This window comes from Nestor notabilis, unplaced genomic scaffold (genome assembly GCF_000696875.1).
Source record: "Nestor notabilis isolate BGI_N333 unplaced genomic scaffold, ASM69687v1 scaffold26512, whole genome shotgun sequence".
Lineage (NCBI taxonomy): Eukaryota > Metazoa > Chordata > Aves > Psittaciformes > Psittacidae > Nestor > Nestor notabilis.
This window is the reverse complement of record NW_009917438.1, coordinates 3732-23143: the sequence shown is the minus strand read 5'-3', so window position 1 is coordinate 23143 and position 19412 is coordinate 3732. Positions and strand designations below refer to the sequence as shown.

Below are 19412 nucleotides of genomic sequence, written 5' to 3'. Positions count from 1 at the left end.
GAGCACAAAGGAGGGAATGGTTACAAAGGGCAGCATAGGCTTTTCTAAGGGAAGCTCAACTTCTCAGGTGAAAGCAGTTAAATAGCTATCACCTTAGGACGTCGTTTTGGAACAGTTAGGCTACTCTAAGGGTGTGCTGTTGCACGTTTACCCCTTGACCCATAAGAAGGCCTATACCATGTCTTCCAAAGTTTTGGCATGTCTCTGATGGCACGGTAAACCCGAGTAAAGAAGCTAATCAGTAGAAACCTGATGGGTGTTACCACGGAAGGGAAATCACACTAATTTGATATACTGCATCCAGATTGTCTTGAACTACTTTCACAGCTAACGTGACACATTGTCTGCTTACTCTGTCTGCTTTACAGCCCAATATTTTAATATAAGGTCACGCTGTATTTTTGATCCTTAGGGCTTGGATTCTTTGGGTTTTATATTACAGCAAGCTCAATGAGTGAGCCAAATTATTAATATTTTCCAGTTAAAAGAACTAAGAAAACCCCCAACTAAATCGCATAAACTGAAAAGTGACATACTCAAGGTGGACAGTGGAGCTTCCATAAAATATCTCAAATTATATATCCTGCATTAGTAGGTAGTTTTGAAAATCTTAATGTCCAATATAGCCTTTGGTTTTGTCATTGTTGAAATCTTGTAATAATAAAATGTTTCTTCATAATTTGTTAAAGTAAGTTATTTTATGGTTAGTGCAAATCAAAATAGTTTGATGGCTGCCTTTTATATTTTGAATGCTAGTATAACTTTTATTGCAGCAGTTCTTTCACATGAAAGCAAAAGTTTTAGAATGTCGTACTAATCGCTGGAATAACAGTTTAGTTTGGGGTTTTTTTTTAACTGCTGCTAGCCCCGTAAGTTCATCGTGTAGCTTATTGAGTGGTGGGTTTTCATGCTTGGTGATACAAAAGCCTTATTAGTCTAATGGCAAGCAAAAGCATTATTTCAGCTACAAGAACTCTTAAAGTTATGGGACTAGAAAGGACAAAGCTGAGAGTTCTGTGTAGGTTCTGCTAGAAGTCAGTAAGACAGGATTTTATGACTTCTCTGGCTATAGAGAACTGGGGTTTAATATATATACCTGGAGAGCAATAAAATTGAATCCTATTTAACTGAGATTTCTGAGACGTAAAACGTGATCTTAATCAACCTATTTTAAGTTTGTTAATCTGATAAACAGTACTGGGGTTTTTTTTAGCATCAACCTAAAGATGAGTGGCTGCCGTGTCTTTGTTGGACACTTAAGCTCACGTGCTCGGGAACGGGATGTGGAGAAATTCTTCAAAGGATATGGACGCATAAGAGAAATCCATCTAAAAAACGGATTTGGATTTGTGGTAAGTAATACCTTGTTTTCCTTTCTCTTGCTTGCAGGTACTAGCCTTGCTAGGCTGATGTCAAAGAAGGAAAGATGCTTAAGAGAATAGTATTCCCTGTGGGAAATGGAAAATACTAATATACATTTCAGACTGCTTTTCACATATTGGGATTACAGTTTTACCTGGTTTTGGCTGGGTTTTGCTCAAAATTCTGCTAATATTCTAGCTACATTAAGTACATTGTCTGATCATAATCCTCTATGGATTTAAATTTTGTCACTTATTTCAGAAGACAGTGTAAACGTCCTGTTACGGCATTACAAAACTCGTCAAAGTTGACCTGGAGAAAATTTTATACAGAATCACTTATGTTCCTCTCTCACTTCTAGTCTGCTTGGTTGTATCTTTAAATAATGGCCTGATACAAAAGCAAAGTAGTTGGCTACAACAACAGGTGAACAGCTGTAATTGGTGCTTGCTGTTGGATTTAAGCAGCACAGCTTATAACTCTTGTGTGGCTAAAGTAAGTCGTATTCACCATCAATACATGTTCACAGGGCGTATGTGTCTGTCAAACTATTAAATGATATACACAGTTCATTGGATTTTAGTTTCCTACCACTGCTTTCTAGAGCTCTATGCTCCTAAACTGTTGTCCAAATTTTATAGCTTTACAGGTTCCCAAGTTGACTCAGGATCAGCCAGTTTCTTAATTATTACCTCCTGAGAGCAGAGAATTAGCTGTTCTGCAGCACTGAGTTCTAACTGGAAATGTAGCTACTGCCTTCGCACTATGGCAGGCTTATATGCCGTGCGTTCTGCCATGATCAATACCTTGGGTGAAGCTGGGGGAAAAGAATAAAAAAACAGGCTTAGCCTACTTCAGTGTCTTGCAAGTATTGCTTCTTGACTCCTATATGTGCTGGTTTCTGATTGCCTTGCAATATGAGCTACTACTTGTTGACTGCCAGTAGGTAAATACCTGTCTCTTGAAGTCCAGAGATAAATGGCTGATCTAGACGTGAGCCTGAGTTTATTTGGAACGTCATTTCCAATTGCTACTATTTCTTAATCACCTTTGCCTGAGCATTCCTCTTTTCTTCTTGGGCAGGACTGTTGACTCACTCAGGAACTACTTGTGTTCAACTCCTGTACATGAGTCAGCCAACCCTCCTTCCTCTCTTCTTCCAGTTCCTAGGCAGAAGTATTTTCTTTTCAAAGCTCACTAATAAGCTTGAATAATTGTCTCATAACTCTGTCTAAAAATTTTAATTGTTCTCATGATGAAGAATTTTTTTCTTACATCTGATTAAAACCTTCCTGCCCTTGTCATACTGTAACTGTGCATCCAGATGAGTAAAGCACTTCCATCACCTCTGAAACTCTCTTCTAGGTTTTGGAAGACTGACTGGGTCCCCTCTGAGCTGCCTTTTCTTCAGGCTGAACAAACACAACTCTCAACCAGCCTTTCCTTGTTCTCAAACCTTGTGATCAGTTTTGGTGTCCCTCTGCTGGTCCTACTCCAATCTCTCTTGAGCTGAAGGGACCAGAACTGGACACTGTTCCAGGTGTGGCATAAGAATTGCCAAGTAGGGTGGAATAATCACATTCCTTGGTCTGCTGGCTGATGCAGGCCAGGACATGGTATGCTTTTATTGCAGCAAAGCCACATTGCTGACTTGTGCTGAGCGGGCTCTCCACAAGGAGAGTGTCTCCATGTCCTTTACAGCAGAGCTACACTTCAGCCACTCAGACCCCAGCCTGATTATTCTATTCCAAGTGCAGGACTTCACTGTCATCCTATTTTGTTAAAACCTGCAGTTCTTGTCAGCCTAATCTTTCAGCCTGTCAGGGTGTCTCTGTGTGGTGTTTTTTCCTTCTGGTTTATCTGTTTCTCCTCCCACTGTAGTGTTAGCCACAAAACTGGTGAGGGTGCACTCAATCTCGTCATCTAGATCATTTATAAATGCATTGAATAGCATTATCTTTTGCAGTACCTCACTTGTCACAGGCTGTCAGTTCATTTTTGGGTTTGGTTATTTAAAATCTGTATTTATAAAACCTCTTAAAAACCCAAGGATTTTGATCTTAACATTTTTGTAGTGTTAAAAGTATGTTTCATTGTTCTTAATTGAAATAATTACTTGATCTTTGAAACTAATTACATTTACTCAGATTTTGTAGATTTCAGCACAGAATATTTTCAAACTTCAGACCATAAAACTGGTATGTGGAGTGAGACAGACTCGTAGACACTCGGTTTGTTAGATACTAGCTGAAATAATGGGAGTTGTAGGTGCTAGCTATTGATACTTTTAAATGCTGAGCCTACATCAGTTTTCTCAAGATAATCTTTGCATCATCATGCAAGGATGTATGATGTTTCATTTGGTAGTGAAACAGATTCCAGTGCGGAAGGGGGAAGATTGCTTAAGCCAGTATTGCTTCTGAAAAGCTGTTAATAGTTACACAAACGCTTTCTTCAACTTGAGAAGCTTCTTCTTTGTTGTTCATTGCTCTTAAGCTGAGTTTCTACAATTTTCTTTCTCCATCCACACTTCTGGTTCAAACGGCCACTTGTTCTCACTGCTTTTTCTTGCCTTTCTCCCTTTGCCTTACATGCGATTACCCCTGGTTTTCAGCCACATAACAAACCTACCTGGGAAGGTGATCTAGTAGAAAAATAACAGTCTTTCCCCCCCCCCCCTACTGCACAAAGTATGCTGTTTTACATCTGGATAGGTTTCTTGACCTAGTTTCCTCCAGAGCTGTACAAACAGCTCTGCCAAGAACCAGTGGGCTGAATAGTGGGCAGAGGCTACTCAGGCTGACTAAAGCAGCATTGCTGCCAAAAGTGAAGCGACAGATTCCGTTGCAACAGTATATGGAATTGCATATTCTAGCTGATACAGACCCATAGGTGGCCAGTGCTAAAGAGGGGCTTGTGTTTCGTACTCTTCTTTCCCTGTATGTAGGGCTTTCTTTTAAACTGTATCCACCACCCCCCCCCAAAAAAAAAAAAAAAAAAAGTATTTTGGGTATTTCTGTAATAAGCTAGGCCATTTAATTTATTTTGTATAGGTCCTGCAAGTAACTATACTGAAACAACTGAGGGAGGCAAAGGACTTTGTGGGGTGGAGGGAGAAGAAATGGTCATGAATGGGAACATCTTGGTTTTCAGTCATAAAAGTACTAGGAATCCACCTTGTTCAAAGTTCTGGCTCATACTTGCTGTAGGAATGTAAAATTTATAAATTAAACCTGTTTTGTAGCATTTGAATATACTATGAGGAAAAATATGTTTTTATTCCTTATTCTTTCTAGGAATTTGAAGACCACAGGGATGCTGATGATGCCATTTATGAACTTAATGGTAAAGAGCTGTGTGATGAAAGGTAAGTGTGATACCATAATTTCCCTTTAGAACATCAAAAGTGCTCTGCATACAAATACAGTGCATTAGCTTGTGCTCTGACACCCATTTCTTGTGGGTCTGTGGTGGGATACACCTTCCATAACTTCATCTAAAGAAATTCATTGGGATCCTGGCTATGTATAGTTTTATATAAGGCAAAGATAGTTTGGGATTGGAGGAGAGGTGGTTTGGAGTAGGGCTGACTGTTTTCTCCACTTGCACTTATTTCTCCTTTGAAGCTAACTCGAGGTCTTGTCACTAGAAACATAAGTAAAAGTGAATTGAATTCATTTGTTATTTATCTGCCTGCTGATATCATAAGTTGATAGCCTCTCATTTGGAATGTTGCCTTTCAGTTTGCAGGGATGTGGACTATAGTCATTGTATGTTACAGTAATTTTAATTTTGATTGTGGAAGCTAGGTTTATTTAGGTCATGTTATTATTAGATCTTTTGGTACTCTGTTTCCCTTTATGATTACCCTTCAGCTCTGGTTGAGTAAATTTTCAGTCTGAATTACAGACCTGTGACAATTTTCATGGGAGTCAGAGGGAGATGAATGAGACAAGAGAATACCACTGTCTGGCTCTTTCAGAAACATCAGTGACTGTGTTATAAATCATTGCTTGCAAGGGCAAGATAATTCTTGTTCGTGCACTTGTGCTTCCACTTGTGAAAGATTTAAGTCAGTGTCCAATACCTAAAGTTTGTGTTTTGTTTTTTGTTTGCTTGTTTTGTTCCTCTCATAAGGGTTACAATTGAGCATGCTCGAGCCCGAAGAGGGAGGGGCAGATTCCCACAACGGTTCAGTTATTACCAGTCGCAGAGTGGATCTAGGTAGGTGATCTGGACTCTGTTGCCTACTAACACAGTAACTTAAGACCTGTATTGAAGTACTGTTTTCTTCTTGGTGCTGGAGTTAAGGATCCAGCTCCATTTCCTTGTATAGCTTCACAAGAGGAGTTTCATGTTCTCAAACGTTGGAGGTCTGTTACTATTATTTACCTCCTCTGGCTGAGTAGAATGTGGATTTTAAAGCAATTTAACTGTCTCACAGCGATTCACGAACCTAGTATGAAATGCTCCTTCTCTGTGTTGTAGGCAATACATTGGTCTTGCTTCCTACTGTTGTGTAGATGATGTGAAGGAGTAATGCTGCAGTTGGATTGGCTGTTCTTAACACAGAATCCAGAAAAATGGCAGAGCTTCTCTTTTGAGGCTTTTGTCATTAAACTGAACTTACAGGCTAAGTAGAGTTATTGTAGAGCAATAGTTCAGGGTATTTACTGCCTAACCAAACTTTCACATTTCCACTTGTATGGTTATCAAAGTGCTTACTTCAGCACAGCATACAAAAGGAACTGTATTGGAGAACCAGTGCTAGAGCACATGATACCAGCATGTCCAGAAGTGTTTAAATACCAGTTGACTAACTTTTCTGACTGAGCAGGTGCCTTGTAGAAGGAGAGTCTCTGTCCAACAATGGAATCTGAAAACCAGGACGTAGCTCATATCTAGAATACCTGTAGAGGACATGGTATAGTTGTGGAGTTGTTCACATTCAGTGATTTGAGCTAGTGGTGAACTTTGCACTAGCTTGCAGCAGAGTCGGTGAAAGTTCTGCAGATTTGCATATATTCCACCAAACAACTACACGTTACGTCTTCGTATTTTATATCTACTTGCGTGAAGTAAGTATGTATGGAATAATTTACTCTGTAGAAACAGTTACAGCTGTGGCCTGTGCAGAGTAGAGCTTGGAAGGAAGACAAAGACTTAACTGACATAACCGTCTGCATTTGTTTCAAAGTGAGAATTGCTGCCAGTTACAAACCAGTGTCTGGAGCATCTAATTTGCATATGCAAGTATGCTAATTAGATTATTTCTTCTTTAGTGGCAGTAACCTTGATGCGGTATAATTGGTCCGAGGTCCAGGCTAAAAGTGGACTTTTAAAGTAGGAAGTGTGATTGGAGGTCGTGGGCATCTGACGTTGTAGTCATGTTCATGACGTCAGACTGTCAGTGCCAGACAGGAAGAGACTGCGGTTTGCAATAATGGAAAAATGAGACTCAGCCTGCCAGTTTTGGGACTCTGGGACCTCTGTTTAAATGCCTGGAAGATCTGGATGTTCTGAAAAAAATTGGGACACTTTGAGGTATGCCCTGAAATGAAATTGCCTGTGCTTCAGTGTACAAATCAATATACACAATTCAGGATTATGTTTCTATGGGAAGAGGAGGTGAGAATAATTTTCTCTCAGGTCAGTGTTCTTGATTCTTGATTTTTTTTTTTTGATAGTAATACGAGATAGTGCCATTGTTAGAATCCCACATTACTTATCAAAAGGCTGGCATACCTTTTCCCATAGTTCTCAGATCCCTTTGGATTCAGAATGATAAGGATTGGGAACAGAAATGACCTGCAAGAGTAGTATTTTTTCCAGGTGCCTTACTCTTGTGTATAAAAGTTTTCAAGACACATTTTTATTTCTGAGAGCATCTTTCACTTTTGGTTAAGTGAAAAACATGGGGTTTAATTTGGGAACTGGAAACTGCCACTGTTGTTTCAGGGCAGCCAGCTCTCATTTTACTAAAATAAGAATATTTCTATCCACAAAAAGATCTAATATAGGTCATGGTAGCATTTACAAATATTAACAAGAATTTAGAAGCATGAACTAAGATGCCTTTAAATTGTGCCTCCCATCTCCCTGACATGAAGCAGAATTAATCCTACCAACTAAAAAAAAAAAAAAAAATTAAAACGCGGACCAAATTAAGCTAATTCTCTCTACATTGTTTTAATTCTACTAGGCACTTAGCGTATCTAGAAAAAATGGCAGCTCTATTGACTGCATTGGTATAAACTTTTTCATTAAAATCCTTTCTAATCACCTTGTAGCATCTCTCTTCTTGTAGTGAACTCTTAATTATATTCTTTACTAGGCAGAATCAGATCTGCAGTCCAGCAACAAGGAAAAAATTAAATCTCTCAACAAAAAATAGAAAATATCAGACTTCCTAAGTTCTAAATTTGTTACACTGGAGACTTTCCTTTTTTGTTTCCCTCTGAACTCTTGTAGCCGGTATGGACCTCCTGTTCGCACCGAACACAGGATCATAGTTGAAAACCTTTCATCCCGTATCAGCTGGCAGGTGAGTTAACATCTTATCTTCTTTTTTTGCACCTTATTTTCCTACCCTCTAAGCAGACTGGTCTCAGCCCAATTTCTTAATAAAGCCATCATAAATATTTAACCTGAATTAAAAAATGAGCAAAAAGAACTTCAGTGATAGCTAAAAAATTAGCATTCAAACACTTAAAGAAGCCTTTTGTTTCATAGCTGTGCACGTAGTTCTGTAATTAGATTTTGTAGTTGGGAACCAATTCTTGCTTACTTGTGTTTACCAACTGATAAAAACTTTCCTAGACTTTGGATTGTTTCTAAACTATTGAAGCATAGCATCCATTCAGACTATGTCACCCTTTTGTACGGTTACACCTGGAAGAGCATGCCTTTGTTTTTGAGTGAAATTTATGGTCTTGTCTTACACTTTGCAAAATATTTTGGTGACGTGATGCATGATTGAGAGTCTGGTAATAATCAATTCCTTTAGTTATGTTCTGCATAGTACACAATCTATAGAAAGCTTACTTTTTAAAGGCACAGGAACAGATGCTACTGAGAAAAGGTGAGTGAATAGTGGATATTAGTCTCATTCATTAACCTTTATATTCTTTGACTAAAGCGAGTTCAGTTAGGTTACTGAAAGATGCAGTAGAACATGTCGAATGTTCAGAGCCTTGGTCTTGCAGCTACATCCACATGAGGAAGCTGTTTGGCTTGCCTGGAGCTCCACTGATGTGTTTCGTAAGAGCTTGGGTACAGTCCATGCAGATAAACAGTTGAACTAGGTTTGTTTATCTTCTGCATGATAGGTTCGAAAGGTTCATAATTGTACAGTTGGGTTAATTATTGAATAACTGAAAAAAAACCACAACTTCTGAGTTGATGTGATGAGCATGTGGATTTAATCTAAGTATCTTCTGAGTGTGCTATACAGTGATGTATATGCAGAGATTGTTACAAAACATAGGACTTGGAAGCAACAGCAGGGACCAGAGAAGTAAGCTAGAATGGAGTGTTAAGGAGAACAAATCCTATAATGCTGTTTCGTGTTAAATTCATAACTTGGGGGGGGGGGGGGAAATTAACATTTCTGTAACTTCCTTGTGAATATTTATAATGGCTTTATGTGTGCTTACTATTTTAGACTGAAGCCCACCTGACAGATTTCATACCGATGAATCTTTAAGATCCTAATGAAATGTTTTAATGACTCTTAAATATATGATCAGTTAGCATAAGAGACTTTACTTCTTGATACCTGCCTAAATAGAAATCATTTGAAACTAACATCCATATGCAAATAGTTTTGAAGCTGTACTGCTTTGATACTGACTATAGTACTTTAACTTCTTGTAACTATGCTACTGACAAGACAGATTAAAATAGCTAACACATTAACAGTAGTGGCACTGTTCTTCCTGTCTAATCCCTGAGCTTCTAGCAAGCATAATCGATATGGAATCTTGTTTTAAAACCTACATGCATAGTTCATCGTTGGTTATCCCCATGCTTTGAGAACTTCCTTTAAAGGTTATTGTGTTGGGCTGTTTAACAAACCAACCAAAACAAAATTTGTATTCAGATCAGTTTCATCAAATGACTGGCTGTATTGTTAACAGATACTCTTATATCTGAGTAGCAGACAAACTCAAAATTCTCATTATTTTAGCAAACATATTTCTGCATGTTCAGAGCTTTCCAACCACCCTCATTAGTTCTTAAGTATTTGTGAATTTTCAAGCAGTTGGGAAAAGCAGACCTGTGTTACATCAAGATGTAATTTTTAATACATGTTTTTCCTAATTCCTACTTATGGTTGCCCTACACCTTATTTCCCTTTGCTGTTAAGGACAGCAGCACAGAATGTGCTGTTTAAGGTGAACCACAACACTAAGCTTAGGATAAAAGTTGACTGTTCCACTGGTTAAATAAAACCAGGTAACTTTCGAACATTCCCCTAATAATAGCAAATACTATGAGCTTTTATAGCACATGCAGATTTATTCTTTTTTCAGCAGTAATGTTGGTGTCTTAATCATGTTGACATTATTATTACAAATGCTATTTCATGACGATGATCCTTAGGATTCAGTGTATAGTCTGGCAAGTCTGGGCAGGGCCCTCAGTTTTAAAGCCCATTTACTGAATTAGAAAAGAATTACATAGATTAACATTTGCTGACTTCCTTTTGACTTACCAGTCCTGGTCCAGTGAAGCTCTTGTTGACTTGAGCAGAGCCAAAAGTTTGTTCTTCGTCTCTAAACAAACATACTGAGGTTGAAGTACTACTTTTAATGGTGCTATAGGGCCCATTTTCCATTTGCTATTAAGGTTTCTTTTTGTTAAGCGCATGTGAAACAAAGAAAGTATCTACTAGTTTGCATATGCCAGTTTTTAAAATAAATCTATTGAATTTTCATTAGAAGAGTAGATAAAACTAAGCCTTCTTATATTCTGTGGCAAATTTTCTAAAGTTTTTCTTGGCTTTTTGTTTTGTAGTCTTTCTTCCTTAAGCATATTTCTAACCAAGTGCATTTTGAACCTCTTCTAACAACTTTGATTTGGTTAACCCTCGGTTTTCTTATGTGGAGGAAAAAGAACCAAAGATTTGGGGGTTTTCTAGTGGCTGAAATTCTAGGGTTTGGCCTGTTCTGAATTTTCCTTTTGGTTCCTATGACACTCCTGTTTTTTGGCGATCTAGATCTTGGTTTGCCTGGGTTTGATCTCGATTGGCTAGCACAGATCATCCTCGGGTTCTTTAGCCACTTCTGGAGACTATGTCCAGTGCTTTCAGGGCCTCTGGTACCTCCGTGAAGCGTATTGCTATGAGCCATCACTCTGCCTTTCTCATGTAAGAGAGTTCCTCTTGGCCAGCTAGGTATTGGACAAGCAGCTCTTTGCTTAAGGTACCTTCTTATATCATCTGCCACTTGTGGCGTGTTGCGGTGAGTAGTCTGGGATTATAAAATACCAGATACTGTTTGGTAAAAGTACTGCTTTAATTTATACAAATGTTTAGCTTTTTAGTGACCTTTTACATTATTTGTTTGTACTTTATCCTATTGCTGAGCAAGTAATTTTACAGTGTCTGCGTGTTTAGCCTCTGTTAAGTTAAATACAAGGGTGTCTATTGACATAGCACTATAGTGTGACCGATATTCAAGTGAAATATAAGAAAAATCCCCTTTGGAAAATTACTAATTATATAGTAAGTAATTGCACCTTTTTGCTTTGAATTTTGCTGTGACGTTGGGGGAGGTGACTGTGTAGAATGAATTTGTCTACATACTGTTCTTTAACTGTTAGTCACAAAAATCTGCATTTAATACTCATTGGTTTTTATCTGCAGTAGTTCTGGTTTCAGTGCACATGTTGGTATTTTAAGTATTACATTATGTTTTCAGAACAGCTGGATTTGGGATGTAGGATAATTTTAAAAGCAATGTTTTAGTCGCTGTAGTTGTAAAAATAAGGAGTCCTTCTATGCAGCTGCTGATACATAGGTTGTTTCAAAAACTTTTCTAAATTATCTGTATATTTATATATATAATATTTGCATTAAGCCATTTTAGCAGGGAAAGTTTTAGGGAGGTATTACTTACTGCTAGCTGACTCATTCGTGTTCTGTTTATGGCTAAAAAGTTAACTTTTGCTGCAGGACTTGAAAGATGTCATGAGAAAGGCAGGGGAGGTCACCTATGTGGATGCTCACAGAAACAACAGGAATGAAGGGTAAGTTCATTTTGTGTCTAAATCTGTATGATAACCAAAACTGTTAAAGGCAAGATTATCCTTGTAATATAAAAGAAACAAAACTTAAATCTGTGGTGTGGCTTAGATGCTGAAATTTCTCCAATTTAGAAACAAAGCACAGTCAGTAAATAAGAATTCGGAAGTGGTATGGAACTCAGCCTCTACTCTACCATAAACACTGTGTCAAAGCAGAAAGGGAAGGGAGAATAGAGTTTAACAGTTGAGTTCTGCTGTCTTTAACCTAGGATTATTTATGTATAATCATTTATGATCTAACTCCTGAGGCTAAAGTACCTCCTGTCTGTGCCACTTTGCACTGGTACAGCAAAATCGTGGGAAATGAGCGTAACTGGTCTCCATAGGGAATACCTAGCTCCCTGCTCTTCATTCTTAGTTCTGCAGACTAAAGGTCCTGTATGACAAAGCAGGAAGGAGGAGGGAATTATGACTAGAGTGTCTGTGCTGGCAGAACAGTGCTCTAGAGCTCCTGCAAGCAAATGCAACTTAGGCATTTTTTTGAGAAAACAAAATGATAAAGGGATTTTTCTATTCACTGTTAAAAACCTGAAGAGGGCAGGAGAGCCTGCAAGTGTATTTTGATTCTTAGACAGCTTTAGAATGCAATTTAGTGGAGGATTGAAAGATGTTTCCTCAGCTGCTGCAGTCGTGTGGAGCTTTCTTGATTTTTCTCCCATCTTATTGCAGATGAGGGTTCTGGTAATGTTTAAGAAGATGTGAACAGTATGGATGGCTAAGACTTGATCATATTTTCTTGTTAATGAAGTTAAAAATTACCTTTCAGAAGATAAAACATCAAGCCGTGAATCAACAGATTGAAAAAGGCCCAGACTTGTTCTTTTGATTTTTTTAGTTTCTCTGAAACTTTCTGTTTTTCTCTTGATGCTATACAGGGTTGTGGAATTTGCATCTTACAGTGATATGAAGAGCGCACTGGAAAAACTGGATGGCACTGAGCTGAATGGACGCAGGATTAAATTGACTGAAGATCACAGAAGGCATAGGTATGCCACCTGACCTGATAAAATTCTGCTGAGGGCATGGACTTCGGAAGTACCAATGCCAAAGTTTTATTGTCTAATTCTGTGGCCCCAAGCTAAATACCACTGCACAGGAGCACTTCCTAGCACTATATACAGATTTAGATAAGAACAAATCTGCTGAAAACAGGATAAATAGAGTAAGGAGAGTTTGGGGTTGGTTGGGGGTTTTTTTGTGGGTTTGTTTGGGGTTTTTTTTTGGTTGTTTTGTTTTGGTTTTTTTTAGAGTCATTGGATGGTTAGGTTTGGAAAGGACCTAAAGATCATTTAGTTCCAACCCCCTTGCCATGGGCAGGGACACTACACGCTAGACCATGTCGCCCAAGGCTCTGTCCAACCTGGCCTTGAACACTGCCAGAGATGGAGCATTCACAACTTCCTTGGGCAAGTTTTTTAGGTAAAACTTGGTATTCAAATGAAAATACTTTTAGAAAGAATGGTATTCAAAAGCTTTTTAATGGAAGCTGCTTCACAGTCCTGTGAAACATCTCAAATAATTGTGAAAGCCAGCTTTTTCGTGAGAATAGAAGAAAAGCTGTGAGCTTGCTTGCATTATTCCCAAAGCAGTTCTGCCATTTAGTCATTAAAAACCCATGTTAGCTGCAGCTCTTCCATTGTCTTAATTAAAAATAAATCAATTTCTTCTGATGGAAAAAGGGACATGTAACTAGGAGAGGTGTTAAACTCGCGAGCCTTAAACTGTGCTGGTGTTCCATGCTTTAGAGACTTTTTCAGCATCTTGAAAAGAAACCCATACTAATTTACGTGGGTGTTTCTAGAGAGAACAAATACCATAGATTTGAATTTTCATTTTTGTGCTTTTCTTGATAAATGGCTAAATATTTGTCCCCTCAGGGTGGAGGAAGGCATCTTTTATTAGGCAGTTCATACTTTGCCAAGCTAGCAGAGAATGTCAAGGCTAGCAGCTCCTGCTAGCAGAGAATGTCAAGGCTAGCAGCTCCTGCTAGCAGAGAATGTCAAGGCTAGCAGCTCCTGCTAGCCTTGGTCTAAGAAGACACTAAGAAGTTGTGATGGAGCATAACAGAAATTTAGCAGCACCTTGAAATAACTGAACGCTGTACCTAGTGCATTCAGATGTTCAGATGGATGTGCTGTGCATACAAAGTAGTTGGGAATTTAAACTGAGTATTTTAAATTTAGTAGGAGGTGAGACTACAGCTTTTAATTGTGTTTCTCCAGAAGCAGATCACGATCAAGGAGTTACTCAAGATCTCGCAGCAGGTCCAGGTCTACCGGATCTTCTAGATCGGACAGCCGGTCCAGGTCCAGGTCGAGATCAAGGTCCAGGTCCAGGTCTCGCTCTCGCTCCCGGTCCCGATCTCGCTCCCGGTCTCGTTCTCGCAGTCGTACACCTAAAAAGAGCTACTCCCAGAAAAGCCACCGCTCCAGCTTGCTAGCTTCTTCCCCATCTCCCTCTGCTTCTAAGAGAAAATCTCGTTCTAGGTCGAGCTCTGCTCATAGCCGTAGTTAACCTGCTTTTAGAGATGTCTCAATGCATTTAATTTGATTCAAGTTTCTTGAAGACTTGAGGCAAATTATACATGAGAACTGGGAGGGGAAGAGTTAACATGATGAAAGGGTAACCTCCTCTTACATTGCCAAAGTGCCTGTCATCAAATAGGCCATCTCTGTGAGGAGGGGCTCTCAGCTTTCTCCTTTCAGTGAAGTCTGGAGTGGGAAGTCGCCTTTATTTTTTTTTTCCCTGCTATTAGTAAACATTTCTATCATAGATATATTACGTACACATAATGCTGAGGTAATGGGATGAGACAATATGCTGCTTTCTCCCTCTCCTGTCCTCCACTTCCCCCCTCCACCTCCAAGGCCTTTGACTTCCAAAATACTATGTTAGCTTTTGTCCTTGGTATTAAGTCCGAGAACAGGAAGTATAGATTTTATTCCTTTAAGGTTCTGTGGCTACTTTTCTGTGTAAGAATGAATGGACCAGCTGAATTTAGTTTAGAGTTCACTTTTTCCCCATTGCTTGGCTTAACAGGCTGTTTAAGTTCAAACTTTTAAATGACCTTGATAATATGCTTAATTTGACACAGAGGTTCAGGAATACACATTGGTTAGTTGAATATTGCTCATTTGGATAGTGAATCAATACAATGTTAAGCAGTAATGAAAGCTGGAATTTCCCATTAAAATGAGACATGCCATCTGGATGTCAGGACTATTGGGAATCCATTATAATAATTTTCCAGTAATTCAGTAGTATGTGGTATTGTATGTAGAGGCCTTATTTGACAGGTGACTCCATAAAACTGCACAGAAATGTCAATATGCATGTCCATGTTTTTGATGTTTATAAAAGTGACATAGCTTTCATACCCAAAAGTATGATATTGAATAACGTGTGTATGACCAGCATTAGTCTTGATGGAAAGGAAGATTCTTTTAGTAATGACAGCAGCAAAAAATCCCAGGAAAATTGTAGTCAGTTGTGACAGAAAAAGTGAATCGTGTTAAAGCATAAAGAGGGTAATTTCTTTACATCTCCTGAATGCACAGTTGTTCTGATTAATAGAAATTTCCACTGCAAATACTGTTTGTTCTTATAATTTGGAATTAGATTTTTTTTTTTTAGCTTCTGTATTGTTAAAGAAGGGAAACATTTTTGAAAAATATGTAAATTAATCCCAAAGTCTTACGTGTGTTTAAATGTACCATTCCTAATAAAATAAAACCTTTTTCTGGCTTACTTTGCTGGTTTGCTTAGTAATGTTACTGTGGCTGTTGTTCATTTCATACAATCTTGCAAGAATGATGACAAGAAAATTTATTTGAAGGTGTAGCTATGTGGCAGCAAGCAAAATGTAAATTAGCAACCAGTTATGACACACAGCAGATGCTGCCAAACAGGAGGACAGGATGGGATTTTACTGTCATGGCCACTGGTGGCTGTTTGAATGGATGGCAAATTGTAGTCTTTCTGCATTCCTTGCAGACAGATTGGTGCAGTACCTTCTTGTCTACCAGTTCAACAGAAGGACCAATAGCCAAATGGCAATAGTTGTTGGAGCCTTCCTATAGGTAAAATCATTTGTCATCTTTTGAAATACAGTTCCAGAGATTCTTGTATTGCCCACACTACTTCTGTTCATCTAAGACTCCAAAGGCTGACGCCCTTTCTAGAGCAACTTCATGCTAATCATGTTCTTTCATGTTTGGCTTGATGGATCTCAATATGCCAGCAGTTCAGAAAGTATACAAGGAACAAATAGAACTCACTTTGCAGAGGAATCCTGCTAGATATGATTGCTGGGAAAGCTGGGGTATGCTCAGCTGTCTTAAATGTCAGTGTTGCTTGCTTTGGTAAATTTGTGGTTATCAAAAAATCCCAGAATGTCCACTGCCTCACCTAGTACCTTTGAGATTGGCAAGGGCGTTATTGGAGCTTCTGACCACGGCATGCTTACCTTGCTACTTGTTTAAATACAGAGCTAATGCAGATCTTGTGAACTGTATTGATTCTTTCATGTACAATGTCATTTCTCTTCCATAATTTTCTGTTGATTTAGTCAGCAGTAAGATGAATGTATACCAAAGAACCAGCCTTCCCTTCCCCCCCACATACCTTGAGGTTATAAAAAAGTTGTTGTGATTGCAACTATAAATACATACAGCTTATTTCTGAACCTAAAGCCTGCTCTACCCATAGAGTTGTGTTGCTGTTAATACTGGTTAGAAGTACAGGGGGAGGTAATTTCTTTTAAATTGTATGATTGAACTGACTATGTTTTAGTGTAGAAATACCCATTTCAGTGTTTCTTATCTGTGCTGGCTTACTAGTGGTCTAAACGTCTTTGCTAGAACAGCTGCATGCAAGTTAACTGTAGTACTGGTTTCTAAATGTAGTAACAGGCAACTAAGGACTGCAGATTGTAGGGTGGTGTTACCAACAAGATACGATGGGAATAGGCTTCTCACTAATGTTTTTACATGTTTTTCAAGGTGGCAAGCAGTGGCTCTTTGTTCCCCTGAGATACACAAAGGAGTTTAGGTGAGGAAAAGCTGAACTGTTGAAGTACTAAGAATATTTAATCTCATCTTTCTCTGGAGAAAGGTTTGTTTATGGTAGATGTGAACTTGGCAGCTTTCTCAATGTTTATTTGAAGGGCAAGGACAGGAACCTTTAAGAGCTAAACAGTTTTCTCAAAGAGGTTGAGTCCCTGGTTACTCAGCTCTGAGTTGTTTCTTTTGGTATATTTATTTTGGTGCCTGGAGAAATAATGGATTTCGAAGCCCAAATTTTTATTTATTGTGCATATGACATTTTTTTTTTATTTCCCTGTGGCTTTTTCCATGTCAAAAAAACTTAAGCCTTTAAAATGCACGTGGGGGAGAAGGCGAAAGAGTGGTATCCCCCGCTCCCCTATTTCCTGCTGTGTCACTGCTTTCTTTTTTTTTCTTCCTGTTTTCTTAAAGAGGACAGACTATCAATAGCAGGTTGGAATTTCTTTGCCTTTAGGAAAAAACAAACAAAAGCCCACAACAAAAACCTCAAGCCTAAACCTCAGGACTGTCATACCAGGAATTCTTAACAATTTTGCTCAGGCTTCAGAGCAGCACAGCCCTGTTTGGCACACAGCTGAATTAGAAACGGGAACTACCATTTTCATTGGAGTTTAATGTTTTGACCTTACCTGACATGTAAAATGAGCTACAACTGTGTAAGCTTAATTGCTTTGATGAAGGACAGCACTCTTAAGTTGGCCATGTCTGACCTCAACTTGGAGCAAACCCAGTCTGGAATTTGTAGTTTTAAGGCATGTGAATTGGTGCAAGGGGGTTCAAAGGACAGTTCAGCAGCCTGGATAAAACGCTTGGTGGTCAGCAAGTGCAGGAAAGCCTTGAGAGGGAAGGAGAGGGACTGGTGCAGATAGAAGCTGTGAATGGCAAAAAAAAGACGAGGGAGTTTGAGTTTTGACAGGTGTCAGTTTCAATGTCAGGACTGTTACTGATAGACCACACAAGAGAATACAGCCTTTATACTCAAAACAACAGCTGAAATCTAGAGGTTTCTTCCAGCATTTATCTTGAGATATACAAATGTGGGAGCACATGTGCTTGCTTGTTTTCCTTAAGAATATTTGATGTTCTGCTAAAGAGCAAAAGGTCTAAAGAAAACTAAAGTGTTCCTGTGAGAAGATGGCATCTACAAGTCAGGTGAGTGTCTGGCTTAGCAGATGTAGACTTGCTTGGTAGACTCTTTAGGGAACACGTTATAGCTGAAACTCAGCTAAACTACTGTATTGGTTTAACTCCAGCTGGCAACTAAACATCACACAATCGCTTGCTCCATGGGATGGGGGATGGGATCAGAAGAGTAAAAGTGAGAAAACTTGTAGGTTGAAATAAAGACAGATTAATGGACCAGGAAAGGAAGAAAATAATGATGATAATGGTATAGGGATTAGCATATAGATAACAAGTGATGCACTCACTCACTGATGCCCAGACAGTTCCTGAGCAGCAGACCCCGGCCAACCTTCCCTACAGTTTGTAACACTCCAGAAAACACCCCCATTTTTTTGTTTCGCATGACATCATACAGTATGGAATATCCCTGTGGCCAGTTGGGGTCAGCTGTCCTTGCTGTGTCCCTTCCCAGCTTCTTGCAAAGCTGAAAGACTAAGGACTGTACGAACATTACTTAACAACTCCTGAAACCATCGGTGTTACCAACATTATTCTCATAATAAACCCAAAATACAGCACTGTACCAGCCAGTAGGAAGAAAATTAACTCTGTCCCAGTCAGAAGCAGGACAACTATTAGTGTATTTCAGAAACCAGATTATTTTAATAACAGAACATTTTAGACTGCATTGGAACAAATTATCTGTATCAGGTGCCTTAGTTCCAACTTTACAGAGCATAGGAATGCAAGCTCCTCTTTAAAATAACCATAAATAGACTATGTATTAAAGTCACATCTTTTACAGGCAGCATGTTCCAACATTTGACACTTCCCATGAGAAAGCTGGGAACCATCCCTTCCAACTCGCAGAAAGCTGCTGCTCCCAGATCTGCAAAGCTGAAAGGAACAAAGCTCTGAAGTAATGATACATCTACAAGTAAATCTCTCATTACTCCCACCTTTATTCTGCTAACTTGATCCTTGAAGAGCAGTTCTCACAAGTTTCTCCTCAGCAAATGGAGGTGGCATAAGACAGCACAAATGTTAAACTTATATTAGATTCAAAGGCTCCACTTGTACCTTGGGGGTGCAGTTGGGCAATATGGATGATAGAGCTGCTCTAGAGCAGCTCACTGCTGGCAAGACAGACTGCCACCCCTGTGCCTGCCCCTTGTCTTGTGCTCATCCTGTCCTCCAGAAGCCAATTCAATCACATGACAAAAGTGGGTACTCTGGGTCCCCTACAACACTGCTTTTTCCAGTCCTCCCTGGGAGGGAGAAGCTGGAATTAGGACCTGGGGTGTAACTCTCCTGTGATCGATCCTTTGTTTGCCTCCCTCACAAAGATTGGTATGCTGGTTTTCCTAAATTTTATCCTCCCATTCTGCTCTCCAAGCAGTCAGTCTCCAAACAGAACACCATCACTCTCCTTCTGCCCAGCATTTCTTGTGCTTCTCCTACCACAAGACATTTTCATCCCAGGGGAAGCCTTATGCTACAGCATGTAACTGCTTGCAGCACAGGACACAGGTGGAAGTGGAGCCGTGCAATTAG

The 19412-nt window shown here is 39.2% G+C and overlaps 1 protein-coding gene across 3 annotated transcripts; it reads left to right on the top strand.

Annotated features, from left to right (window-relative positions):
- The first annotated feature begins 1218 nt into the window (after positions 1-1218).
- On the top strand, positions 1219-15421 carry LOC104401604 (serine/arginine-rich splicing factor 5-like). Of its 3 annotated transcripts, none has more exons than XM_010009233.1 (7): positions 1219-1352; positions 4659-4729; positions 5500-5586; positions 7834-7906; positions 11540-11613; positions 12546-12656; positions 13893-15421. In XM_010009233.1, the coding sequence occupies exons 1-7, from the start codon at positions 1227-1229 to the stop codon at positions 14182-14184; spliced, it is 834 nt and encodes a 277-aa protein (XP_010007535.1). In that variant the 5' UTR covers positions 1219-1226; the 3' UTR covers positions 14185-15421. The 3 variants fall into 3 exon arrangements, with proteins under 3 accessions (XP_010007535.1, XP_010007537.1, XP_010007536.1); XM_010009235.1 differs by having other exon boundaries at positions 1227-1352; positions 13923-15421; XM_010009234.1 differs by having other exon boundaries at positions 1227-1352; positions 13914-15421.
- Positions 15422-19412: the final 3991 nt, after the last annotated feature.